Here is a 27,420-nt window from a genome sequence, read left to right as displayed (position 1 = left end):
AAATGGTTGGTCTGTCTCTGTCTGTCTGTCTGTCCCCATCTTTTCAGAAAGCTAATGTGGCTCTACATTTTTTTCAGAAGCTAAGATGCACGTCACCATCTTTGGGCATTGATTGTTGGGTCTGCACATAATTTTTGTTCAATGCAGCGGTCCCCAAACGTTCAGGGGCCACCACTCCCTTGGTTCCATAAACTACCCCCCCCCCACCTTATAAAAAGCTTTATTCAGAATAGCAGTTTACACAACCCACTAAGGGTCACACAGTAAAATTCAAAACAGCAGCAATTCATTGCACATTCATTCAATATCCAGTGAAAAATATTCGGTTTAATTTATTCAGCAAAATCGATGAACCCAGTATACCTGAAGGAGCATCTTCGCCCCCATCGTTCAGCCCACACACAGAGGTCCTCCTCCGAGGGTCTTCTGGCAGTTCCCTCACTGCGAGATGCAAAGTTACAGGGAACCAGGCAGAGGGCCCTCTCGGTAGTGGCTCCTGCCCTGTGGAACACCCTCCCATCAAATGTCAAGGAAATAAACAACTGTCTGACTTTTAGAAGACATCTGATAGCAACCCTGTATCAGGAAGTTTGTAAAGTTTGTTGCTTTATTGTGTTTTTATATTTTCTGTAAGCTGCCGTGCATGGCTGGGGAAACCCAGCCAGATGGATGGGGAATAAATATTGTTGTTGTTGTTGTTGTTGTTGTTGTTGTTGTTGTTGTTGTTATCGTCATCATCATTATCATCATCATCATCATCATCATCAACTTGAGCCAGTGATACCAGCTTTTCAGTCATTTACATCTCCAGCGCCCCCCCCCCTGCTACCCCCTTGCCCCACAGTGCCCCCTCCTGGTAATCCCACCCCCGCCATGGGGCAGGCCCACCCTCTTTCAGAACCCCTGGCAATGGCTGTGAAGGCAGCTCTGGGTGGCAACAGCCTATAATAAGAGGCTCTGGCAAAGTTGCCTTGATCCTCTCCAGAAACCTCTGCCTGTTTGCGTCTCCCTCCAGACTCTCTTGCCTTCCATTTGTCCTCTGACTGAACGGACGGCGAGAGGCTCTTGCGAAAGCAGCGGGGAGACGGGGCTGTCATTAAGCCTCCCTCCCCATTCTGTATTTTCCAGTGTTCCCCTGCTAAAATGGATTAAAGGAAAGCAATAAGTCTGTGGGATTTCCAGGCATCCAGGGGGACAGAGAGACATTAGAGGTATTAACTTTTTCTGTCTAGCCTGATAATAATTCACTTTTCAGACCGGATCAGAAACTCAGGGGAGGCCGCAAATTCACTTGCCGGTCTCCTGAGAAGCCCCGGCCGGGTCCCATAAATGAGGAAAGGGGGGGTGCGAGGCCTGTGATGGATTAATCTGTGGGGGGAGTCACTTTGACAACCCCGGCTTCTGTTAACATCGGGTCTCGGACCCCACAGGCTCCTTTCATGAATATCTTTAGGCGGCTGCGCTGAAGTCCAGAGATTTCTGGGGCATCCAAGTTGTTCTCAGGAAAAGTGCTGCACTGTGCAGGCAACGGCCTCAGACGCACCTGGCATTTGATCCGCACAACCAGTTTTATAGGGTGTTTGCTTTATGTGGTACAGATGCCATGCGCTCAATGCTTGTGCATAACAATCAGCCTTGGAAGGGCATCAACACATGGCCAAGGTGGCTCTGTGGGTTAAACCACAGAGCCTAGGACTTGCCGATCAGAAGGTTGGAGGTTCGAATCCCCGCAATGGGGTGAGCTCCCGTTGCTCGGTCCCTGCTCCTGCCAACCTAGCAGCTTGAAAGCACGTCAAAGTGCAAGTAGATCAATAGGTACCACTCCGGCGGGAAGGTAAACTGCATTTCCATGCGCTGCTCTGGTTTGCCAGAAGCGGCTTAGTCCTGCTGGCCACATGACCCAGAAGCTGTAGGCCGGCTCCCTCGACCAATAAAGCGAGATGAGCACCGCAACCCCAGAGTCGGCCACGACTGGACCTAACGGTCAGGGGTCCCTTTGCCTTTACCTTTACCTCCCAATTTGGCAAGCATGGTTGTGGCAGCGAGGGGGGGGGAGAAGACAGAGGGGAGCAGAGGAGGGCAGACCCCCCCCAAAGCATCTATTCAGACAACTCCTGTTGGGCTTTCAAGCTGCATGCTCAGTCTTCTTAATATATCTAGAGATACCTAAATATATCTAACTAAAAGCTCTCTAACCTACCTGGAATTTAAATTCCTCCGTCTGCCACCCGGAGGGGGGTTGGCAATCATGCAATCATTTTTTAAAATATATATATTTATTTATTAATTTTTACATGAAATTTCCCAAAAAACACAACAACATATTTTCTCATCTTATTCAGTATTTTGGAGTTCCATCAACCACATCTGAAGGTTTTTCAATCTTCATCACTTAATCTGCATTTCATTAATTCCACTATTACTTTTAATAGTCCTTCACTGATAGTTCACTTCATACTTTTCTCTGCAATATTTCACATAGTCCTCCTTAGAAAACTTCTTGCAATCCTACTAGTGTGATCTGTTGATTACAATCGCTTTTCAGATAGTTCACATATTTACTCCAGTCCTCTGGGAATCTCTGATCCCGCAGGTTTCGACTCCTTCCTGTTAATTTATCGAATTCTTCATAGTCTAATAATTTCGGGGGTCTGGCAATCCTATTTCATATTTGAGTGGGGAGTGAATTGGGCGGGGGGGGCAGCTGTCAATGTTCACTGATTTCCAAACGCAATGTTCACTGATATCCAAACGCTTGACTTGGGAGTAACAAGGTTCCATGTCCTGTCTCGCTGTGGCAGAAGAGGGAAGACGGCCAAGACACCAGGATTCCACCCCCCTTCCCCAGTCTCCGAGAGTCACACAATTCTTCTAAGTGTGATGATGAGGAATCCCTTGCTAGGGGCTCCAGTGACTAATCTCAATTAGGTTTCCTCCGCCCGTTCCGGAAAGGTTCCAGCGATGCAGAAGGAACTGAAGTGGAACCGACGTTGCTCCAGGAGCAGAGATGGCAGATTATCTATGATTAATCCCGATCTCCCCTTTTTAGTATTCCGCTTCTGGCCTGTCGCGTTATCCCTCAGACAGATGTGCGGAAGGAGGCGGAGGGGGAATCCTAGTGCGCGAGGTGGGGGTTGGGTGGGGTTGGTGCAGGGAACTCCGCACGTCTCCCAACAGCTGCGAGGGCTGACTCTGCAAGCCCAATGCACACATAGCCGGAGCCTGGCTTTGATGTGCATCCTTTGTGCAGTATTGCAGAGCAGGGATTTCTGCACTCGGAGGCAGTTCAGGTGCCTTTAGACAGTCTCGTGGGAGCCATCCTGAAGAACAGGAGAAGGGGCTGCTGGATCAGACCAATGGCCCATCTGATTTGCCTCTGGTAAACCAGAAGGCAGGATCTGAGCACCAGAGCAGCCCTCTCCCTTCCTAGGCTTTCTGCATCCTTCTGCAGCATGCTCCCAGAAGGTCTGTGTGCGAGTGATGCAGGCATGTGAGAGGGACATCTGGTGGGAGGGCATTGCACAAGTCGGGTGCCACCACCAAGAAGGCCCTCTGCCTGGTTCCCTGTAACCTCACTTTTTGCAGGGAGGGAACCGCCAGAAGGCCCTCGGAGCTGGACCTCAGTGTCCAGGCTGAACAATGGGGGTGGAGACACACATTCAGGTTAGTGGGCCAAGACTGTTTAGGGCTTTAAAGGTCAACACCAACACTTTGAATTATGCTCAGGATATATGGTTTTATATACGACATGAGCATAAGATGGAGGGGCTCGGGGCATCGACATCCCAGGAGATCTTGTTTCTCCAGCACAGAGCAAGGAGATCTCTGAGTCTCCAGCTTCCAGCGTCCTCCAGCTCAGCTCTCACACAACTCTGTGGCTCTTCTTCTCCTACCTAGCTGCAAGGTGATGGGGGTGGAGGGGAAGTGCCCTCGTTAATGTGGAGGGCCCCATCCCTTAGTTGTGGCTCCTGCAACCTGGCTCTTTCTTTTGGGATGCTGAAGAGGACACTTAAGTGGCCAGCCAAGGACATTGCCTTGACATGCTTGTCTGACTAGTTCAGCAATATAATCTTCTATTAGTATCTTCTATTAGATCCTAACCCTTGCTGGGTCCAGGACCCCAGGAACTGGAAGGGACTCAGGGCATCATCCAGCCCTGACCCTGTTAACAGAGAAATCTGAGGGCTCCCTTGGACAAAAAAACAAGGACACCAGCCAGGAATACCAGAGCAAAACAGCAGCCAGTAGGCTTGGTCTTTATTGAAGACTGTCTCACGACAAGACTCCCACCTGCCACCAGGTGGAACAAGATAGAAGCCCAGAACAAAAGAAGACCCCAACTTTTATTAGCTGCTAATCCCCATGTCACCCCCCCCAAACTACACCAATACATCATGGTTACATCATGAAAGGGGAGGTCTGGTGGCAGGAATCTGAGCATCCTGGACCCTGCCCCATGGTTCCCCTTGCCCTCCACCAAACACCCATCAAGTGTAACAAAAGAGACATTTACATTTCCCTGTTTCCCAGCCAAGTTAAAGGTAAAGGGACCCCTGACCATTAGGTCCAATTGTGGCCGACTCTGGGGTTGCGGCGCTCATCTCGCTTTACTGGCCAAGGGAGCTGGCGTTTGTCTGCAAACAGTTTTTCCGAGTCATGTGGCCAGCATGACTAAGCCGCTTCTGGCAAACCAGAGCAGCACACAGAAATGCCGTTTTCCTTCCCGTTGGAACGGTACCTATTTATCTACTTGCACTTTGACGTGCTTTCGAACTGATAGGTTGGCAGGAGCAAGGACCGAGCAACGGGAGCTCACCCCGTCACGGGGATTCAAACCGCCGACCTTCTGATCTGCGAGCCCTAGGCTCTGTGGTTTATCTGGGTTTGTTATTTCTGGAAGGGCTACCTGTCTGGCACTCAGGTATCAGGATGCCAGGGATTATCACTCAGGCAGAGGGGCTGCTGAGTAGCTGAGCTCACATGTCTATATGAATTTCTGAAGTTTTCCCAGTGAGCCAGTACAGAGATACAATTATCAGTGAATTCTTACATTTGGTATTGTGCAGCAGAGGCCCTTTGAAGAAGAAACTGTGATGAAGTGTTTTGTGGGGACAAATCACAAAAGTCACAAAAGTGACGGTGCTGATTTTGGTAGTGAGCTGCATGTGCATGATATCTGCTGGAGGGGCAACATAAATTCCTGCCTCCCCAAACCCACCACATCCTGTCTGTTTGCTTGTGCTATCCAGAGCTGGAGGGAAATGTGCTTGGCTGTCAGAGCCAGACGTGGAAGCCAGCGCTCCCTGCTGCGTGCAGGATTGCTGCGGCCAATCTTTCTGCATCTCCCCATCGCAGCAATGCACCGAAGATGATTTCCCCAACAATAAATGGCTTGTCTGTGTTATTTAGTCAAGAGCAATTGCCATCTTAATTGCATATTCTCAAGATAACACCTGTATTGAGTTACTGTAGTATTTATTTTAATTGGCTAATTGATTAATCATTTGAAAGGAGATAGCTAATTAGCTAAAGGGCCGTTAATGGGCTGACAGCTCTGATTTTTAATTGTTGGAGAAATGTTTAAAAAAAGGGAAGGAGAGGAAAGAACTACCCTCCCCCCCTTGAAATCTAAACCCCCCAATGTGCCAAAGTATTGTGATAAATCCAAGGCTTTGTTTCTGCCAGCAGCCACCCAGCCACCCTGGCTTTCAAGGGGTTACCAAGCAACCCAAAAAGTATGCTGGTTTGAGGAGCGCAAAGGTCGACATGGAGAAAAGCGTTGCATCCTCCTTGCGCCCCTTGCACCTGTGCATGAACCTGCTGCGGAATGCAGAGCTCAGGACTCCTGAGGATGACCCGCCTTGCTTGTGGCTCTTTGTCTCCCCCGCAGCGTTTTTCACAGAGACCCCCCACGACATGACCGCCCGGGCTGGTGAGGACGTGGAGATGGCCTGCTCCTTCCGTGGCAGCGGCTCCCCTTCGTACTCGCTCGAGATCCAGTGGTGGTACGTGCGCACTCACAAAGACTGGACGGACAAGCAGAACTGGGCCTCCAACCAGGTATGGCAGACCCACTCCTCCCCGCCCCCAGACCCGCCCTGCCTCCACCTCCACCTTTCCATTTTTTACAAAGAGCTCAGTGCAGCTACATCCCCATTGCAGATACCCTCTCTGCAGGACTCCACTTGGGGGAAAGATTCCTGGTCAGGAACAGCCCCCTGGAATGCCTCCTCCAGGGATCCTTTTGGTGCTATGAAGAGCAGGCCTAGAGAAGGGTCTAATATTCACGCATTCTGTGTGGTTGCTCACAAAGATAACAGCCAGGACTCCGACCTGTCTTTTACAGGTTTTATTGAGTGCAAAAACTATGTACAGTGAATAAGTCCAAAATCCATGTCTGCCTCAATCACTAGCAGATTCCGGAAGTGGTTTCTTCCGGTTCGCCCTCCAGCACAAAAGCCCGGGGAAAACCCCTCTCTGCCTCTTTTCCTTATGCTTAATTCCCTGGTGAAAACTCTGCGACGGAAGAGGCATTTCCAACTCCTTGGGAGTGGCGTTGTGGCTCATCTCCGCCAGATTGAGCCTCTGCCTTCTTCGTCTGTTGCTCCTGAGGGCTCGCCTTCACCAGACTCTGACGAGGTGCAGCTGCTCAGCAAAGGGGGAGGCTCTCTGCACGTTCCTGCCTCTCTCCCCTCCCCTGATGGCAGCCCCCTGACACATCCATTTATTTATGCATTCATTTATTTATTACATTTATATCCCACTTTTTTCTCCGAGGAGCTCACGGTGGCCTATAAGGTTCTGTCATTCCACTTTTAATTCCCACAACAGCCCTGTGAGGTGGGATAGGCTGAGCGACTGGGACTGGCACCCAAAGTCCACCCAGTGAGCCTCGGGGCCGAGTGGCCATTTGAACCCTCTAAAGGCCTATTCCAACACTCTGACCCCCTGGACCACACCGGCTCTAATAGGGGTGTGCAAGATTTATTATTATTATTAATTGTTATTATCGCTATCTGGAGATTTTAGTTTTCATTATGAAAGCTCAAATTCGTTTTGTCTCTCGTTCATTTAAACTGCATTCATTTCATTATCGAAATTGCTCCCATCACTGCTTTGACGTCGATCTCTAGACGTCTCAAAATCATATTATAAATACTGTCTGAAGCCCCTAACAATAAATCTGACTACTTGGATATTCTGCCGTCACAAATCTTTCTGAGGGTGGCGGGGGGGGGGGGGGACAGTGGCTGCCCCATCACCAAATGGCAGCCCCCTTCCAACTCTATGATTCTGCAAAACCGTCTCTTCCAAAGGCGAAAGAGATCCCTTGCCCAGGGCAGAACAGGTTGCCCAGTGGTCTCCCTGCCTTCTGGCACCTGGTACCATCAGGGGGTGTCTGCCCCCCCCCCAGTTCTGCCACCACCATGTTCTCAGCTGCTCCTGGTTCTTCTCCTCCGTATCCTCCCTTCCATCTCCCGCTCCCACCTTTCTCTCCCCTGCTATCAGACTCCACAAACATCTGTCTCTTTCTTTCCCTCTCGCTGCTCACACAGAGATAAGGGCCAAGCAGTGGCGAGGGCCTCCCCGTCGTGGTAATGGGGCTTGGTGATGATTTTGTGCTTGGGCAACTCAGCTGCTGCCTGCGCTCATCCCATCAGCCCTGATGGCCCTGAGAGGCGAGAGGAGGAAGAAGGAGAGCAGGGGAGAGGGCGCTCCAAGCTTGAGCCCCATTGTCCCAGAGTGACATTGGGGGTGCACATGAGAACACAGGGTGGCACCCCAGCCAAGCCTTGCGAGATGCCACAGGTTCCAGGCGCATTTACCCAGTCTCTGTGTTTCCTTTTGCAAATAAGGCACAGCAGAGACTGTGGTGCCTTTCGGATAGATCGATATGAGCACATTTGTACAACTTAAGCCTCTCCTGCCAACCTAGCAGTTCAAAAGAGTTGGCTGGAATGCGATTTGGAGAAAAACAGGTTTGCACTCTGGTAAAGGCGGAAAGCTGGAGAGAGGGCCAGGGCATGGTAACATCTGTTTGAATCCTAAGCTGCAGTTATGGGCAAAGAAAGCCCCTCTTGGGGTGTCAGTGCTGTGAGCCCCTCCATCATAGGCTTAAGTTGTAAGGTAAAGTTAAAGGGACCCCTGACCATTAGGTCCAGTCGCAGATGACTCTGGGGTTGCGGCGCTCATCTCGCTTTATTGGCCAAGGAAGCCGGCGTACAGCTTCCGGGTCATGTGGCCAGCAGGACTAAGCTGCTTCTGGCGAACCAGAGCAGCGCACGGAAATGTTGTTTCCCTTCCCGCCAGAGCGGTACCTATTGATCTACTTGCACTTTGACATGCTTTCGAACTGCTAGTTTGTGGCAGGAGCAGGGACCGAGCAACGGGAGCTCACCCTGTTGTGAGGATTCGAACCGCTGACCTTCTGATCAGCAAGTCCTAGGCTCTGTGGTTGTACCCACAGCGCCACCCACGCCTCATGATGTGGATATAGCCATCTTCAAATATAAGAAGAACTTTAAACCAGGAAGAGTTATTTGACAGTGGAACGGACTCCTTTGGAAGGTAGTGGACTCACCTTCGTCGAAAGTGTTTAAACAGAAGCTGGATGGCCACCTGTCAGTCATCACTGCATTGGAGAAATGATTTTCTGAATGCTGATCTCTGTCTCTCTTTCCACACCCCACCCTCGTATGCCAGGGCCACCCGAGGGAGCCCCGCTCTCCCTGCCGACTTACGGAGTGCAATGCATTGATCGGTGCAGTTGTGCTCTTCCAGGCCTGGCCGTGGGTGCAGAAAGCTTTTATTATCCCCCATTTGACCGCATAAGGCGCATGCACATTGTTTCGTGCTTCAGTTATCAGAATATGTTCCGTTAGTTTTAATTCTCACCTTTTTTTAAATGCAATTTTAATCTACGGAGCATGCATAATGGAACCATCTCCTTCACACAGATACCCAGGAAGATTCCTGCCAGAGCCAAGAACTAATTGGCTGCAGGTTTAATTTCACTGTTCTTCCTCCCAAGGACCTGCAGGCCTGCAGGGCTGGAATGTGGGCGGTGGGGGAGGGCTTCTCCTGCAGATGATTCTCACTGCCCTCACCAAATGACAGTCCCCAGATTCTTTGAGAGAAGTCACTGCAATGAAACCGGGGTTGTTTTTTTTTAAAGGCAACCTATTTTAAATGCAGAGAAGAGTCATAGAATTGTTGAGTTGGAAGGAAATCTCAGCATCCATGACAAATGGTCATCCAGCCTCTGCTTAAAAACCTCCAAGGAAGGAGAGTCCACCACTTGTTCCACCGTCCAGCAGCTTTTACTGTCAGAAAGTTTTTCCAATGTTTAGTTGGAATCTCCTTTCCCATAACTTGAAGCCATTGCTTTGAGTCCTACCCTCCAGAGAAGGAGGAAACAACTATGTGGTGAAGGCACCAGGTGAGACTCCCTGGGGAGAACATCCCGCAAACAGGGAGCCACTGCAGAAAAGGCCCCGTCCTCGTGTTGCCGCCCTCCAGACCTCTCACAACCTCTGGCCCTCAGATGACGACGTCAGTCAGTTTACAGGGGGAGAGGCGGCCACTGAGTCATTGTGTTCCGGATCCTGCTTGCTCAAGTGTGAATGGAGAAGCCAAGCCTGTTACTCACGTCGTTTCTTTCTCCTAAAGGACCTTTCCCCCAACATAAGAGCGTAAGAAGGGATCCAGCCAGAGGCCCCGTTCAGTCCAGCATCTGTCTCTCTGGATTCATGGAAGAAATCCTGTCTTGTCTTCATTCTGCACATGCACCTTCTCTCTCCCTGCTGGATCAGGCTGGTGGCCCTTCTAGTCACAGAATCGTAGAGTTGGACGGGACCCCCAGGGTCATCCAGTCCAGCCCCTTGCAATGCAGGAATCTCAGCTCAAGCATCCCTGACAGATGCCCACCCAACCTCTGCTTAGAAACCTCCAAGGAAGGAGCGTCCGCCACCTCCTGAGGGAGTCTGTTCCACTGCCACACAGCTCTTACTGCCTGAAAGTTTTTCCAGGTGTTTAGTTGAAATCTTCTTTCTTATAACTTGAAGCCACTGGTTTGAGTCCTACCCAGAGCAAGAGAAAACAAGGTTGTTCCCTCCTCCATGCGGCAGCCCTTCGAATGCTGAAAGATGGCTATCATGTCACCTCTCAGTCTTCTCTTCTCCAAGATGTTGTTGTTGTTTAGTCGTTTAGTCGTGTCCGTCTCTTTGTGACCCCCTGGACCAGAGCACGCCAGGCACTCCTATCTTCCACTGCCTCCCGCAGTTTGGTCAGACTCATGCTGGTAGCTTCAAGAACACTGTCCAGCCATCTCGTCCTCTGTTGTCCCCTTCTCCTTGTGCCCTCCATCTTTCCCAACATCAGGGTCTTTTCCAGGGAGCCTTCTCTTCTCATGAGGTGGCCAAAGTCTTGGAGCCTCAGCTTCACGATCTGTCCTTCCAGTGAGCACTCAGGGCTGATTTCCTTCAGAATGGAGAGGTTTGATCTTCTTGCAGTCCATGGGACTCTCAAGAGTCTCCTCCACCACCATAATTCAAAAGCATCCATTCTTCGGCGATCAGCCTTCTTTATGGTCCAGCTTTCACTTCCATACATCACTACTGGGAAAACCATAGCTTTTACTATACGGACTTTTGTTGGCAAAGTGATTTTAAAAATGTACCCAGCTCACCCCATAAAAGGCTGCCTGGTCAGGCGACAAACTCTGCAGCAATCCCCAACTGCCTCAACCGTTCCTCACAAGGCTTGGTTTCCAGATCCTTGATCATCCTGGTCGCCCTCCTCTGCACACCTCCCAGCTTGTCAATATCCTCCTTAAATTGAGGCCCCCACAACTGGGCACGGAACTGTAAGTGGAGTCTGACCGAGGCAGAATAGATTGGTGTCTGTACCAAATGCAGAAAGCTCAGCTCACTGCTAAGATTAGTCGGAACAAAATAAAAGAATTCCTTCCAGTAGCACCTTAGAGACCAACTAAGTTTATTATTGGTATGAGCTTTCATGTGCATGCATACTTTTTCAGATTCAGAGTGTATCTGAAGAAGTTTGCATGCACACGAAAGCTCGTAACAATAACAAACTTAGTTGGTCTCTAAGGTGCTACTGGAAGGAATTTTTTTATGTTGTTTTGACTACGGCAGACCTACACAGCTACATACCTGCTAAGATTAGCTGCCTCCGTATGCACTGCATTGATGAAAGGTGAGATTCAGGGCACTTTTGTGTCTAGAAGCAGAGCAAATGCATGCAAAATAAGCAAGGATATGGGGATCTTAATGTGCAAATTTTATTCCATTTTTCTGGGCTATGAATCTGATTTCTCTGAGCACGGAGGGCTTGTACAGCCCTGCTAACAGAACATGCTATACCTACTTTTGCAAACTGGCTGGAGGGAAGGAGGAGGGCAGCTGGGCTATCCTGCCTCCTTCCAGTCCCAGGGACGAGGTGCCAGGTCAAACCTGTGCATCAAAATACTTGCCTTGCAAATACATTTCCCCACGAAAGCAATCTCATCCCAAGACCATGTCTTCGTCTTGGTTTGCTCAATACCTTTATTGATTTTTAAAGTAAATGTTAAACAAGAGAACAAACACAGTTCCTAAAGAATATAAGGACAAGAAATGTCCACATATCATTTCATTTTAGCGAGTTCTAAATATTTGCTGCCGGGAGTCTTCCAGCTCTTCTTCCTTTTAAATTCCTTTATTTGAAAAAACAGAGATTTGAATGACCCTCAGTCACACAATGCAAATCAATCCTTCCCTCTGACAGATATGCCATCCATCAGTGGCTTCAGACGTCTTTTTGCCCAGGCTTTTCCTGACCCAGAAGACCTGTTGCAGGGGGTTGGAATAGATGACCCCTGGGGATCCCTCGCAGTTCTACAATTCCATGATTTGACCCTGTTTCATATGTTTGAATGCCATGGATTTTTGTTTTATTTGCTTTTATGCGCTCTTTATACTTGTGGCCTATTGATTTTAGGCTGCATATTTGTTCTAATGGATGTTTTTACACTCTAGATAGAGTTTTATTTTTTAAAACAAACAAACAAACAAGCCACTGAGCTGTTAAATAATTAAAAGGAATGCCCCTCTCCAATTCTTGACCCAATTTGTGGCTGCGGAGTCAGCCCACCAGACCTTGCCACCCTACCCACTGGACATGACTGCCCAAGGTCTGAGATGCCGCACAAACACACACACAGGTGGGCCAAAATGTGGCATGGAGGGGACCCCAAGGGGGACCTCAACGCTGAAATGATACAGGTGCAATATCTAAAATGCATTGGCCTAGCGGCATAATCGATATATGTTCCCCCCAGCGCAGGTGGGGGAACAGCCACGATGGCACCCCACTGGGATCGCGCTGCCGGGGGCGGTGCGCTCCCCCCACACTCCTCTTCCTCCACCAGTGGGTTGGACTGTGATTCTATGAGAGAAAGCCCAGGGCCCAGGATAGCGGAGTGAAAAGTGTGTGTTGGGAAATCTCCCGCTGCGGACTCCATGGGGCTCTGCTCCCTCAACACCACTCTCTCCTATCTGCAATGTGAGGGAAATATCATCATTTTTAATTTGTATGCAGTGGTACCTCAGGTTACATACGCTTCAGGTTACAGACGCTTCAGGTTACAGACTCTGCTAACCCAGAAATAGTACCTCGGGTTAAGGACTTTGCTTCAGGATGAGAACAGAAATCACACGGTGGTGGCAGGGTGACGGCAGGAGGCCCCATTAGCTAAAGTGGTACCCCAGATTAAGAACAGTTTCAGGTTAAGAAAGGACCTCCAGAACAAATTAAGTTCTTAACTCGAGGTAGCACTGTACCGTCTTTCTATCTTACAATACTCAAGGCGGCTTACAAATGTGATAATAAACGTAACTTTAAAATAGGCAACCTGCATGAAAAAGTAACATTCAACAATCGTTAGAATAGTATAGAATAATAATATCAACATATAAAAGTTAAAGAGAAATCCACTCAACAGTTACAATAAATAATATCTAAACTATAATCAATAAGACAACGGCAAGCCACAGTACATAAAACAATACAATACACATTGAGAAGCAGAGACTAGAGGGTAAAGCAAGGCAGGTGGAAGGAGGCCTTGCCTGATGGAGTCTCTCCCCTCACAGTGGAGAAAGTGGACCGAGAAAAGTTTCCCACCCTCACTCAGAACACTAGAACTCGTGAACATTCAACAAAGCAGAACGTTGGAAGATTCACGACAGGCAAAAGCACGGTGTTAAACTGTGGAACTCCCTGCCACAGGAGGAAGTGAGAGCCACCAACCTGGATGGCATTCAAAGAGGATTGGACAGGTTTAGGGAAGAGGAGAGGGATATCAAGGGCTGCTAGCCAGGATGGCTCTGCTTTGTCTCTGAATCCCAGTTGCTGGAAACCCCAGGAGAGGAGAGATGTTCTAGTGCTCAAGTCCTGCTTGCATCTGGTCAGCCACTGTGAGCACAGGACGCTGGATTCAATGGACCACTGGCCTCATCCTGCAGGCTCTTTGTGTTGCAAGGATCACTAAGTTGATATCTATGAAATGTGTTGGGCTGTGCAATATTAAGTTTGTTGTGTTGTTGTTTTTGTATATAAGTTTGTATATAAGTTTTATTAATATTCTGTTTTACATCCTTAAAATATCAATGACTTCCATTCTTCTGTTTCCATTTTTTTTTTTTTGGAATATTATAAATCCCTGCATTTTTAACAAAAACTAAACCATTCAGTGGGACATGGGTGGTGCTGTGGGTTAAACCACAGAGCCTAGGACTTGCCGATCAGAAGGCCGGCAGTTCGAATCCCCTTGATGGGGTGAGCTCCCGTTGCTCGGTCCCAGCTCCTGCCAACCTAGCAGTTCAAAAGCACGTCAGAGTGCAAGTAGATCAATAGGTACCACTCCGGCGGGAAGGTAAACAGCGTTTCCGTGCACTGCTCTGGTTCGCCAGAAGCGGCTTAATCATGCTGGCCACATGACCCGGAAAAACAGTCTGTGGACAAACGCCGGCTCCCTCGGCCTATAGAGCAAGATGAGCGCGCAACCCCAGAGTCGTCCACGACTGGACCTAATGGTCAGGGGTACCTTTATCTTTAAATCATTCAGTATTCCATCATGGCATCCATCAAAACTTACGTATTTACACCACTGAATTTATCTTAATGCTGCCAACCTTTTCAAGTGTACACAATTATTCCCCACATATTCAATAAACATCTTCCAATCTTCTTTAAATGTGTGTTCTTCTTGTTCTCTTATTCTATATGTTAAGTCTGCAAGTTGTGCATATTCCGTCAACTTACGTTGCTGTTCTTCTTTGCTTGGGACCTCACTTGTTTTCCATTTTGGGGATAACGAAACACAGCCAAAATTGTAGCTTGCATAAATAGCTTTTCCTGACACCTGGGAATTTCAGTCTGAATTATCCTCAGCAGAAAGGACTCTGGGTTTTTTTGGGAAAGTGCTTTTAAACACGCAATATTACTGAGGCAGTGAACTGGGGCTGTGCAAATTATTTGAGTTACTCCTGGGAAAGCACACGATCCCATGCACCTTGCTCTGTCCTGCTAGCTGCCTCTTCTGGACCACTGCTTTTCCTTGATTCTGCTTTCATGCTTTGGATTTCTTCTCTCTAAATATATCCCCCCCCCTAATTCATTCCCCCTCTCCCTCCCAGCCCAGTTTTGCCTTTGAAGACTGCATTAAAGGCCAAGGTGTGAATTATTTTGATGGGCTTTCTGTGGCACCCTCCTTCCCCCCCCTTTCCTTTTTGTATCAGGCTGAACTAATGGGTTCTTCTTTCCCCTTCTCTCTCCCTCCCTCTTTCCCTTCCATTCCCGACAGCTAAAAGCATCTCCACAGGAAGAACCTGGGAAGGAGGCGACAAAAATAAGCGTGAGTTTTTCCGATAATGACTTCTCGGGAAGGCTTTAAATCAAGGGCGCGGCAGCGGCAGCTTTTCCCTTGTGATGTGGGGAGCGCCCGGGGTTTTTCAGCAGAAATAAAATGTGATGAAGTGCAGAGCTAAGGAGTTGGGAAGTTCTGAGAGAGTCCTTTGCCCTGGCTGCCCGTTTGCCAGGGAAGGAAGCGGCATCAAGAACATAGGAAGCAGCAGCCTTGTATTGCTCCATCCACCTCAATATTGTCTACACTGACTGCCAGCTGCTCTAGAGGGTTCCAGGCAGAAGTCTCTCCCAGCCCCACCAGGAGATGAACCCAGGACATTCTGCATGCAGAGCAGCTGCTCTGCCACTGAGCAGGGGCACATTCCACCAAAGCAGGCGCTCTCAAGGCAGCCATTGCCAACCTGACGCCCTCCAAATGTTTGGGACTAAGACTTATGAAATATACTTGGAGTCAAGAGCGGATTTCATGCTTTTTATTCAGCTCATAGTGGTGAGGAGGAATGGAAGTTCCCCCAGAATGTCTGCTTTATATACATTATTTACACAATGGGCCCCACGTGATTGGCTAATTCCAGGATTCTCCTGTAGGCCAATCAGGTTGTGGATTCACTTTCACCTGGAGCTGGATTGGGTGGCTCCTGTGGACCAATCAGACTGCTGCATTCTGGATCCTATTGTTCTTGGGCCAATCAGACTGCTGCATTCTGGATCCTATTGTTCTTGGGCCAATCAGACTGCTGCATTCTGAATCCTATTGTTCTAGGACCAATCAGACTGCTACATTCTGAATCCTATTGTTCTTGGGCCAATCAGACTGCTGCATTCTGAATCCTATTATTCTAGGACGAATCAGACTGCTACATTCTGGATCCTATTGTTCTAGGACGAATCAGACTGCTACATTCTGGATCCTATTTTTTCTAGGACGAATCAGACTGCTGCATTCTGAATCCTATTTTTTCTAGGACCAATCAGACTGCTGCATTCTGAATCCTATTGTTCTAGGACCAATCAGACTGCTGCATTTTGGATCCTATTCAACTCAGTACATAACAACTTCCATCAGCCCCAACATCTTGCAGCTGGAAGGAACTGCCATCCAAAGCATCTTCAGGGCACCAGATTGGCAAAGTCTGCTTTGAGGAGCTGGGACCAGACAGACAGTCTTCTGCTGAATCTGGCTAGCCAGGCGCTGCTTCCTCTGACTGCCAGGGGCTCCCCAGGATTTCCCAGAAATGCGAGTACTAACAGGTGTATTTGGGGAAAGGGGCCCTGGGACTTGGGGGGCTGGCAAGGAGACAGCTGTGGTAGCAAGGGGGAGCCCCACCGTGAGCCTGGCCAAAACCCAAAAGGGTCTCTGCCCCATTTATATTGCCGTGCGGCTTCTGGAACTAGGAAAAATATACCGTATTTTTTGCTCTATAAGACTCCCTTTTCCCCTCCTAAAAAGTACGGGGAAATGTATGTGTGTGCGTCTTATGGAGCGAATGCAGGCTGCGCAGCTATCCCAAAAGCCAGAACAGCAAGGGGGATTGCTGCTTTCACTGCGCAGCGATCCCTCTTGCTGTTCTGGCTTCTGAGATTCAGAATATATTTTTTTTCTTGTTTTCCTCCTCCAAAAACTAGGTGCGTCTTGTGGTCTGGTGCGTCTTATAGAGCAAAAAATACAGTACATTCTTATTTTTTCCAGTTCCCTTTATCCGTTTTGATCCCACAAGGCAATTTGCCTCTGAGCAACTTGCACTCCCTATGGTGACTTTCCACCCTTTCCACCCTCTGGTCATTTGCAGTCTTTTTTGGGGTTGCAGAATGGTATCCCGGAAGCAGGGCTGACAAGGTGGGGTGGCCGTCTCAGATGGCAGGGTCCCCCCAGACAGCAGACCCCAATGCTGATCTAATGCTTATTACCCCTAAATTGATTTCTGAATTTTGTTGTTATTCATGTTTTTATACTGTGTTTTATGCTGCTTTTACAATTAAGTGTTTTAAATTTGTTGTTAGCTGCCCTGAGCCTGGTTTCAGAACTGAGAAGGGCGGGGTATAAATAAATTATTATTATTATTATTATTATTATTATTATTATTATTATTATTATTATCTCTCCCAGCCCCTTTGTCCCTTACTTAGACCTTCTCTGACCTCCTCCTTCCCCAGCAGGGAAGGGGGGGCATCATTTTGGGGTCCACCTCAGGCGCCAAAATATCTTGGGCTGAACCTGCCCAGAAATAATAGTAATAGTCCCACTCTATTCCGCTTTGGTCAGACCTCACCTGGAATACTGTGTCCAGTTCTGAGTGGGCACCACAATTTAAGAAGGATGTTGACAAGCTGGAAGGTGTGCAGAGGAAGGCAACCAAGATGATCAATGGTCTGGAAACCAACCCTGATGAGGAACGGTTGAAGGATCTGGGTATGTTTAGCCTAGAAAAGAGGAAACTGAGAGGAGATATGAGAGCCATGTTCAAATATCTCAAGGGCTGTCACATGGAAGATGGAGCAAGCTTGTTCTCTCCTGATCTGGAGGGTAGGACTTGAACCCATGGCTTCATGTTACAAGAAAGGAGATTCCAATTTAAACACCAGGAAGAACTTTATGATATGAAGAGCTGTTCAACATTGGAACTGCCTTTCATGGAAGGTGGTGAATTCTCCTTCCGTGGAGGTTTTTAAGCAAGGGTCAGGTTGTCACCTGGCAGGGATGCTTTAGTGGAGATCCCGGCATTGTGGTTGTTGGGGGTTTTTGAATATATATTTTTAAGAATTTCAACATGACAAATTAGCAAAATTACATCATCTTCATTTTTTCCCCCTCCCACATTTAGAGCCAGCTATTAAAATATGGGGTGAGCTCCCCTTGCTGGGTCCCTGCTCCTGCCAACTTAGCAGTTCGAAAGCACGTCAAAGTGCAAGTAGATAAATAGGTACCACTCCAGCGGGAAGGTAAACAGCTATACTGTGTGCTGCTCTGGTTCTCCAGAAGTGGCTGAGTCATGCTGGCCACATGACCCGGAAGCTGTACACTGGCTCCCTCGGTCAGTAAAGCGAGATGAGCGCCACAACCCCAGAGTCGGCCAGGACTGGACCTAATGGTCAGGGGTCCCTTTACCTTTACATTTGTCCCACAGAGCCTAGGACTTGCCGATCAGATGGTCGGCGGTTTGAATTCCCGCAACGGGGTGAGCTCCCGTTGCTCGGTCCCTGCTCCTGCCAACCCAGCAGTTCGAAAACACGTCAAAGTGCAAGTAGATAAATAGGTACAGCTCCAGTGGGAAGGTAAACGGCATTTCTGTGCGCTGCTCTGGTTCGCCAGAAGCGGCTTAGTCATGCTGGCCACATGACCCAGAAGCTGTACGCCAGCTCCCTGGGCCAGTAAAGTGAGATGAGCGCCGCAACCCCAGAGTCGTCCACAACTGGACCTAATGTTCAGGGGTCCCTTTACCTTTATAAGACAGCGGCTGGCCATGGAAGCATCTCAAGGCAGCTGGAGAAGCCTCTGTTTGCAACCGCGTGAAGGATGGTGCCTGAGAGCTGCCGTGGAGATTTTAAATTTCCTGGCGGGTCCTATCCAAGGCCCTGCTGGATCCACAACTATTTTTTACCTCCTGTGGCCAGCTGATAAATTATAGCCACGTCCTCTGCCAGAGGAAGGACGGCGTGAGAAATAAATTGCTTGGGCCAAGGTCTCCTGCTTTTCCTTTGACTTCCATTTACGCTGATAGATGTAGCTGTCTCTGGCGAGGTAGCCCACAGTAAAACTCTCTCTGAGAGGGGCTTCCTCTTCCTGGCTCAGCTGCCCGGCCTGTTTTCCCATCTCCTGCCCGGATGCCTGTTGTTCCAAGTGTCATAGAATCCTAGAACTAGCTAGACGAGACCCCACAAGGCCATCTAGTCCAACCCCCTGCAATGCAAGGGTCGCAGCTAAGGAATCCCTGAGGGATGCTTAAGAAACATGCAAGGGAGGAGAGCCCACCACCTTCTGAAATAAACTTTGAGTCTGAAGCCACTGGCTGTTATTTTTAGGTCTGGGAGACCAACACAAAACTTTCATATGCACCGCAGGTTCCAGGGTTGCTCTGCATTTTGTGTGGTTTGGAATGCATGGCATATAGAGTTGCCAAATATCCTGTTGCGATGAAAAAGGGGTAAGTTCCAAAAGTGAAAGGGGTGGAAAGAACACAAGGAGAGGTGTACAAAGGCGAGCGCCAGGTCAGATTTAGGCTTGCAGAACTACACAAAGACCATCCCATTTCAATACAAAAACCCATCTTTGAACTGTCAGAGAGTTCAAATGACTTTCTTGTCATTTGTATACTCTGGGGGAGCAGAAAACAAGCTTGCTCCATCTTCCCTTCCCCATATCACCTCTCTTGTCTCCTCTTTTCCAGGCTAAACCTGCCCAACTCCTTCAACCGTTCCTCATAAGGCTTGGTTTCCAGGCCCTTGATCATCTTTGCCACCTTCCTTTGCACACCTTCCAGCTTGTCAAAGTCCTTCTTAAACTGAGGTGCCCAGAACTGGACAAAGGACAACAGTGAGGTCTGACCAATGCAGAATAGATAATATTTTTCTGCTGAGATGCCCATTTGCTTGAGAGTTTTGGCCCAGCCACTGAGAGGCTTCTGGTTGTCTGGATGTGATGTGCCTTCTCTGGCCAGATCCAGCTGTTTTGGGACCCCAGCCACTTCATCTTCCCACGACACACTTGCCACCGAGGCCGCAGTGCAAAGCGGCTGCCTCTCATCCCTGGAAACATCTCCTTCGATTTCTGCCAGCGTCTAAAGAACAAGTTGACGCTAAGGAGGTAATAATCTAATTTGCTGAGCAGATTAGAATTCCAAAACCCCATTTAGGCTCACGTGAACGGAATGAGGAGATATGCTAATTAGTTAAATAAAGCAAATCTCCGCGGCCCCTCGTGTCTCTGCCCGCCCTGCCCCCAGTGCCTCGGCCTCCCTGTCTCTTGCCATTCCCATTCCAATTTGTGTGTGGGGTGTGTGTTAGGTTTGCAGGAGTTGCATCGTCAATTATCTTCCAGCTCATTACAGCAGAGGGTTTTCGCCCATGCTAAAAACGGAATAATATTTAAAAAGCATTTATTCTAATTGCAGCTCCTCTGACATTGTCTCATTTTAATCATTCTCGGCAGGCATCAGTTCCCTCGACCGGGGGGGGGGGCAGGATACGCCGATACTGCGGTGGCTGTTGGCCTTCAGAGCCAGGCAGCCTCAGTTGGAAGGTGCAATGCTTCTGAATGCCAGTTACTGGAAACCACAGGAGCAGGGAAGGTCCTGCTGCTCAGATCCTGTTCGCTAGTTTCCCCACAGGCATCCGATTGGCCACTGTGAGAAGAGGATGTTCAACTAGGTCTTTGGCCTGATCCTGCTGCTGCTGCTGCTGCAGGAACCTTCTCTGTTGTTCTTTAGTCGTTTAGTCGTGTCCGTCTCTTCATGCCCCCATGGGCAAGAGCATGCCAGGCACTCCTGTCTTCCACTGCCTCCCCCAGTTTGGTCAAACTCATGTTTGTAGCTTCGAGAACACTGTTCAACCATCTCGTCCTCTGTCGTCCCCTTCTCCTTGTGCCTTCCATCTTTCCCAGCATCAGGGTCTTTTCCAGGGAGTCTTCTCTTCTCATGAGGTGGCCAAAGTCTTGGAGCCTCAGCTTCAGAATCTTTCCTTCCAGTGAGCATTCAGGGCTGATTTCCTTCAGAATGGAGAGGTTTGATCTTCTTGCAGTCCATGGGACTCTCAAGAGTCTCCTCCAGCACCAGAATTCAAAAGCATCAATTCTTTGGCGATCAGTCTTCTTTATGGTCCAGCTCTCACTTCCATACATCACTACTGGGAAAACCATAGTTTGAACTATACGGACCTTTGTTGGCAAGGTGATGTCTCTGCTTTTTAAGGTTTTGTCATTGCTTTTCTCCCAAGAAGCAGGCGCCAGGGATCTTCTTAGTTTCTTATTATTCCTCAATGGAGCCTCCATGGACAGAGCCAGTCTGCCTTAGAACAAGAACAAGAGTGGGAGAAGGCTGTTGCTCTCACCTCCTGCTTGAGGGCTTCCCTTGGAGGAGGCATCTGTTTGGCCACTGTGAGAACAGGACTCGATGGGCCACTGGCCTGATCCAGCAGCCAGCTCTTCCTATGCTTTTAGGACAGCACAGGACGTGGGGCCCTGGGCCCCTTCCAACACATACTGTGGGGGTCGAAGTGTCTTCGGCCCCCTAGAGTTGGTGTGCTTGATTCTGGGCGTCACAACACTTTCCCAAACTCCTGGGCTCTTTTAAAAGTTAGAGGAGTCTGAGCAAGCAGCTGTGGAGAGACGTGTGCCCACATGTCTAAATGCCAACCGTGTAATCATCAATGTTCCCCCTTCTTGGAGAAGACCTAAATTCAGATTCAGAAATGCCTTACTAGACCCAGGGGAGTGAGACACAGCACCTTCTTGGAGATAAGTAACCCATAAATTCTTGCCAAGGGTGAAATTAACTTTTGTGCCAATTGTGCTGGAAAAGACTCTGACGTCCCCCAAGACCCATTCCTGAGCACCATCCTGTTTAAGAGGGACTCGGGAACATAGATTTTTGTCGGTCTGAAGAGGACCGGAAGCTGTAAAAAGAGATGAAGGAGGTGCTTTGAGAGACACGGGGGGAATTTATTTAAACCAGTCTTTTAATGATGCCTCCATTTCAGAAAGACTTACGATCCGCCTGCCAGGCCCATCTCCCGCTTAAAGGGGCTCAGAAGGCAAACAGCCATTAAAGTAATTTGGGAGACGTTGCAGGACTCCTGATGCATCCATGCAAAAACACATATTCCGGAGAAATGACAGGGAACCATGGCAAGCTGCCGCTGAAGAGAAACTTCATTCTCTGACCCAGAAGTGTGTGAACTGGTTGTGCCTGCATGAAGGACTTTGGAAGGTGGTGGCACATGCTTAAAAGGAGTCTCTTCTTAGTGGTATTGCTTCTCAGGTTAAGAACATAAGAACGTAACAAACGCCTCCGGGATCAGGTCAGGATCCAGCCCAACATTCTCTTTTCACAGTGACTGATCAGATTCCTGCGCAAAACCTGTAAGCAGGACCTGAACACAAGAGCCTTCTTTTTTTTAATTTATTAAGATTTTCAAAGTATTACAAAGTGAAAATAAGAAAATAAGAAAATACAAAATAAAAATACAAAATAAAAATGGTTAAAAACAACTCATTCTTTCCATTACTTATTTTTCATTAGCTTATTTCCCGGACCTCCTCACGCCTCCCTTTTTTGTATTCCAGTTCAGTTTGTTGGTTCAGCAAATCCTTACCCTCTTTGTTTATCCTAATCTTTAATCTTAAAATATTGTAACGTTAAATTTTTACCTATTAATAATCCATTTTTCATATTCCCTTATATTATTACAGCTGAAAACCACTTAATTTCTATCCAACATCATTCTAACATTCATTAATATTACAATATTTCTGTAGATAGTCTTTAAATTTCTTCCAATCTTCTTCCACCAACTCTTCTCCCTGGTCTCGGATTCTGCCAGTCATTTCTGCCAATTCCATGTAGTCAATCACCTTCATCTGCCATTCTTCCAGGGTGGGTAGATCTTGTGTCTTCCAATACTTTGCAATGAGTATTCTTGCTGCTGTTGTTGCATACATAAAAAAAGTTCTGTCTTTCTTTGGCACCAATTGGCCAACTATGCCTAGGAGAAAGGCCTCTGGTTTCTTCAAGAAGGTATATTTAAATAACTTTTTCAATTCATTATATATCATCTCCCAGAAAGCCTTAATCCTTGGGCACGTCCACCAAAGGTGAAAGAATGTACCGGGTACCTTCAGTTTCTTTACATTTCCAACATTTATTATCGGGCAGATGATATATTTTTGCAAGCTTGACTGGGGTCATGTACCACCTGTATATCATTTTCATAATATTCTCTCTTAAGGCATTACATGCCGTAAACTTCATACCTGTGGTCCATAACTGTTCCCAGTCAGCCATCATTATGTTGTGTCCAACATCTTGTGCCCATTTAATCATAGCAGATTTCACCGTTTCATCCTGAGTATTCCATTTCAACAGCAAGTTATACATCTTTGACAAAATCTTAGTTTTGGGTTCTAACAGTTCTGTTTCTAATTTTGATTTTTCCACCTGGAAGCCAATTTTCTTGTCCAAATTGTATGCCTCCATTATCTGATAATAATGAAGCCAATCTCGCACTTTGTTTTTTAGTTTCTCAAAACTCTGCAGTTTCAATCTCCCCTCCTGTGGTTCCCAACCTTTTTTGGCCATGCCCCACCTAAGCATCTCTAAAATCCTGATGCTCATCATCCCCTGTGACATATAATTCTTATTATTTAAAAATTGAACTTCTACTCAAGTGTAAAGGTAAAGGTAAAGGAACCCCTGACCATTAGGTCCAGTCGCGGACGACTCTGGGGTTGCGGTGCTCATCTCGCTTTATTGGCTGAGGGAGCCAGCGTACAGCTTCCGGGTCATGTGGCCAGCATGACTAAGCCGCTTCTGGCGAACCAGAACAGCGCACGGAAACGCCGTTTACCTTCCCGCTGGAGCTGTACCTATTTATCTACTTGCACTTTGATGTGCTTTCGAACTGCTAGGTTGGTAGGAGCAGGGACCGAGCAACGGAAGCTCACCCCATCGTGGGGATTCAAACCACCGACCTTCTGATCGGCAATCCCTAGGCTCTGGGGTTTAACCCACAGCGCCACCCGCGTCCCTGTGACTTATCGTGCCTCAAATGTTCTCTGCTTTGGGGAGGGGTGCTTTCCTGCTTCTGCTGCTCTGTAGCACAAGGCTGCCCCACCCCCCAGAAGGCCATAATGCAGGAACACTGGGAGCAACTAGCAAAGTGGAACCAGGTGCAGACGGCCCCGTATAAATGCACCAGGAACGCAGTCTGATTGCATCAGTGACGGGTTGCAGACTACAAAAGGCAACCCCTCATCAGCCTGGGAGGCCCTTTAGATTTGCTGCACCTGAACTGCAATAAGGAAAGGCTTCCAGCCTTCGCGTCACATGTGAATGGGCGCTGCACCCCAAAGAACACAGTCCCACACACACACAGTGCCATCAAGATAACAAGAATATTCCTTCCTGACCCCTGTGATGGAGCATAAAACTCCGTTCTGCTTTTTCCTCCCAGCCTGAATAACTGCAAACATTATGAAGGGCCATAAAGTTACTCAGCCCTTTTATAATCCTCCGGCTTGGAGGAACCCCCTTTCCAAGCTGCGAGTTGTGCAAAGTTGCGTTTCCTTTTATGGGCTCCGAATTTGCCGGCTGTTAATTTCTCTAAGTGACTCCTTGTTCTCGTATGATGGAGTTAACACGGGGGCCTGATTCCTCTCCCCCGCCCACCCTTCGGTCCTTCAGCTAGCCGGAAGACGGATGGGAATGGAAGGAGAAAACGGGGTATAAGGGGTGCTTTGCCCCTTAGCTCACTGGCACACAGTGTGCATAGCCTGCCCAAGAGGTTTTGCTCTGTGCCCCGAGGAGGCATTGCCTTGCAGGGCCAAGTTGCAGCAGACGCAAGCATTTGAACCAGGGTCAAACCCCATCACATGTGGGAGGTCTCAGGTTCTGGAATGTCCCCCATTTGAAACCCTGGGCAGCCACTGCCAGTCCGTGTAGGTAATCCTGAGCAAGATGGAGCAATCCTCTGACCCAGTAGAAAGCATTTGTCTACACTGGTCTACATTTCTGCCCAAGAGCCAAACTTAGTGGTGGCCAAACTTAGCCCTCCAGCTGTTTTGGGACTACAACTCCCATCATCCCTAGCTAACAGGACCAGTGGTATGGGATGATGGGAATTGTAGTCCCAAAACAGCTGGCTATGTGAAACACACACACACGCACACCCCTGCCTCCCCATAGCACAGCTTGCCTTGGCTGCCTGCCATCCATGCTGCTTTCTTTCTCACCTGCCTGCCATTCCAGTGAGGTGTAGTGGTTAAGAGCGGTAGTCTCGTAATCTGGGGAACCGGGTTCGCTTCCCCGCTCCTCCACATGCAGCTGCTGGGTGACCTTGGGCCAGTCACACTTCTCTGAAGTCTCTCAGCCCCACTCACCTCACAGAGTGTTTGTTGTGAGGAAGGAAGGGAAAGGAGAATGTTAGCCGCTTTGAGACTCCTTCAGGTAGTGAAAAAGCGGGATATCAAATCCAAACTCCTCCTCTTCTTCCTTATGCTGGAGCCAGTGTGGCCCCCTGCTGGTGGTCTTGTGAAGTGCAGCATGACAACAGTCTTAGATTCTTATGTATATAGCAATCTGAGCAGACCACCCCACCACACTGCTTTAACTGGGACTGTGGCATGCAGGGAGGGAGGGGTTAACCCTTCTCTGCATCACCCAAACCAAAATCAACCTCACGGCAGCTGTTAGCCCCAGAATGCAAGCTGCCACTGAGAGCTGCCATGCTGGGGCATATTTGATTTTCGTCTGGACTGCAGCAGGGAAGGAAAATGTTGACCCCATGTGCACATGTGCCAGATATTCATTATTGCAGCCATGACATTTAATGTGATGCATTTAGCCCTGTGTCTAGTTTGGCGTCTCTCTCCCTCCCTCTCCCTCTCCTTCTTTTGCATGTGCTGTTATCATCCCCTTACCAAAATGCCATAAAACTGTCTGCTCACAAAGGCAGGGGCAAGTAGACAAATGGCCTTAAACTTCTAGAGGTGATTATATAGCAGAGCAGCTCCTGGGACCTCGGGGATGGGCAATATATCTGATTTATAGAGCCAGCAATGGGCCTTGTCACTCCCTTCCTCCCGACGCTAAGCAGGGAAGCAGCTGGGACCCGGCCCTCCTCTCTCTTGCTCTCGCCCGCTCTCACCTCTCCTCCTGGCCCTCCTGATGCTCAGAACAGAGGAGGGCTGCAGAGCAAAGGCAGGCCAAGAAGGGCAGCAGGTTGAGCACAGCGGCCCCTGCCAGCTGAGGGGTTGTGCTTCCAGGGGCCACAGAGCCCCAACCCTCCATCATCTAGGGCGCCCTCCTCTCTGCACCTTCTGCTTGTCAGCACCCTTCTTGATCTGGGGTGCCTAGAATTGGACACAGGACTCCCGTTGGGGTCTGACCAAGGCAGAATAGAGCAGTACAGTTATTTCCTACACATCTGCGGATGCAGCCTAGAATTACGTTAGCCTTTTTAGCTGCCGAATGACAACTGTTGACTTGTGAGACTCGCTCACGTGGTTGTCAGGATTGCAGACATGCAGCCCGTCAGAGCAGGCAGGGCAGATGGGTCCATAAAAACAAGGTGGGTCCTAAAAATTCACACTGAAAGTGTCAAAAAGTCAGGGCAGAGAGGTGCTTCTTCAACATCCTCTGGCAGCTGTGCAATGAAGGTGCCAGGCACGCCTCTGCAGGAAGGGAGTCTCCCAGCTTAGGGGCCACCACAGAGAAGGCCCTCTCCCCCTGGCCCACCACCCCCTACAAGCCTCTGAAGGTGGAAGGGCTACCAAGAGGGCCCCTCTGCCGATCACAGCATTCAAGAGGGTCTGTACTGAGGTCCAGTGCCGAGGGCCTTCTGCGAGAAGCCAAGTTACAGGGAACCCGGCATAGGGCCTTCTCGGTGGTGGCACCCGCCCTGTGGAACGCCCTCCCACCAGATGTCAAAGAGAAGAACAACTACCAGACTTTTAGAAGACATCTGAAGGCAGCCCTGTTTAGGGAAGCTTTTAATGTTTAACAGATCACTGTATTTTAATACTTTGGAAGCTGCCCAGAGTGGTTGGGGAAACCCAGCCAGATGGGCGGGGTATAAATAATAAATTAGTAGTAGTAGTAGTATTACTATTGTAAAGAAGGAGGTGGTCCTTTGGGTATTTGGGGCCTGAGTCATTCAGGGCTTTAAACACCAACCTGAGCACCTGGAATTGGGCCCAGAAACGAAAGGGCAACTGGCGCAGTTCTTATAAAACGGGGTTGTGTGAGATCTCAATGGAACCCGAGCCGGTAATCAGGACGCTGAATTTTGGACCAGCTGAAGTTTCTGTGTTGTCTTCAAGGGCAGCCCCACGTAGAGCACGTTGCGGCAATCCAGCTTGGAAGTCACCGCATTGTGATGCACATGCTTCCCGATGCGGCACAGATGCTTGAGACATTGAGCCATCAAATGGTACCCTGAGAAGGGACCTGCGGGATCATCTAGTCCAACCCCTTGCGAGGAAGGTTGTGCCGAGGTGTCTGAGGCCAGGTGCAGGATTAGAGGCAAAAGCCGTTCTCCTCTCCATCCCCTGTTGACCGCTCTGATTTCAAGAAAGGCCTTTTCCAAGTAAATCTGCCCAGCGCTCAGATCAGTCCAGCCCGTCTTTCCTTCTTTCCACATCCTTAGCCCATCAGAAACACGGTGGGTTTTTGTGTGACTCCGATCCCATTACCTATATGCTATAAAATCTTGAGCTAACAAAGGTGATGGAGACAAGGGCAGTGGGGAGAGAGGGTGGACGCCTTTAGCATCCCGCGTGATTAA

At 48.7% G+C, this 27,420-nt stretch overlaps 1 protein-coding gene and 1 long non-coding RNA gene across 3 annotated transcripts in view; one reads left to right on the top strand and one right to left on the bottom strand.

Annotated features, from left to right (window-relative positions):
- The window catches only part of LOC309534366, a 292,267-nt gene that overhangs the window by 81,127 nt on the left and 183,720 nt on the right, over positions 1-27,420 (bottom strand). The gene's annotated exons all lie outside the window — the stretch shown is intronic.
- VSTM2L (V-set and transmembrane domain containing 2 like) overlaps positions 1-27,420 on the top strand; it is a 101,868-nt gene that overhangs the window by 68,098 nt on the left and 6,350 nt on the right. For both annotated transcript variants that reach the window (XM_082226301.1, XM_082226300.1), the window contains exons 2-3: positions 5,891-6,060; positions 14,867-14,917. In XM_082226301.1, coding sequence (XP_082082427.1) covers positions 5,891-6,060; positions 14,867-14,917 — 221 coding nt within the window. The remainder of the gene's footprint in view (positions 1-5,890; positions 6,061-14,866; positions 14,918-27,420) is intronic.

Source organism: Podarcis vaucheri (assembly GCF_965113315.1).
Source record: "Podarcis vaucheri genome assembly, chromosome: 6".
NCBI lineage: Eukaryota > Metazoa > Chordata > Lepidosauria > Squamata > Lacertidae > Podarcis > Podarcis vaucheri.
The sequence above is the reverse complement of the archived record's forward strand: the minus strand, read 5'-3'. Positions and strand labels throughout refer to the sequence as shown.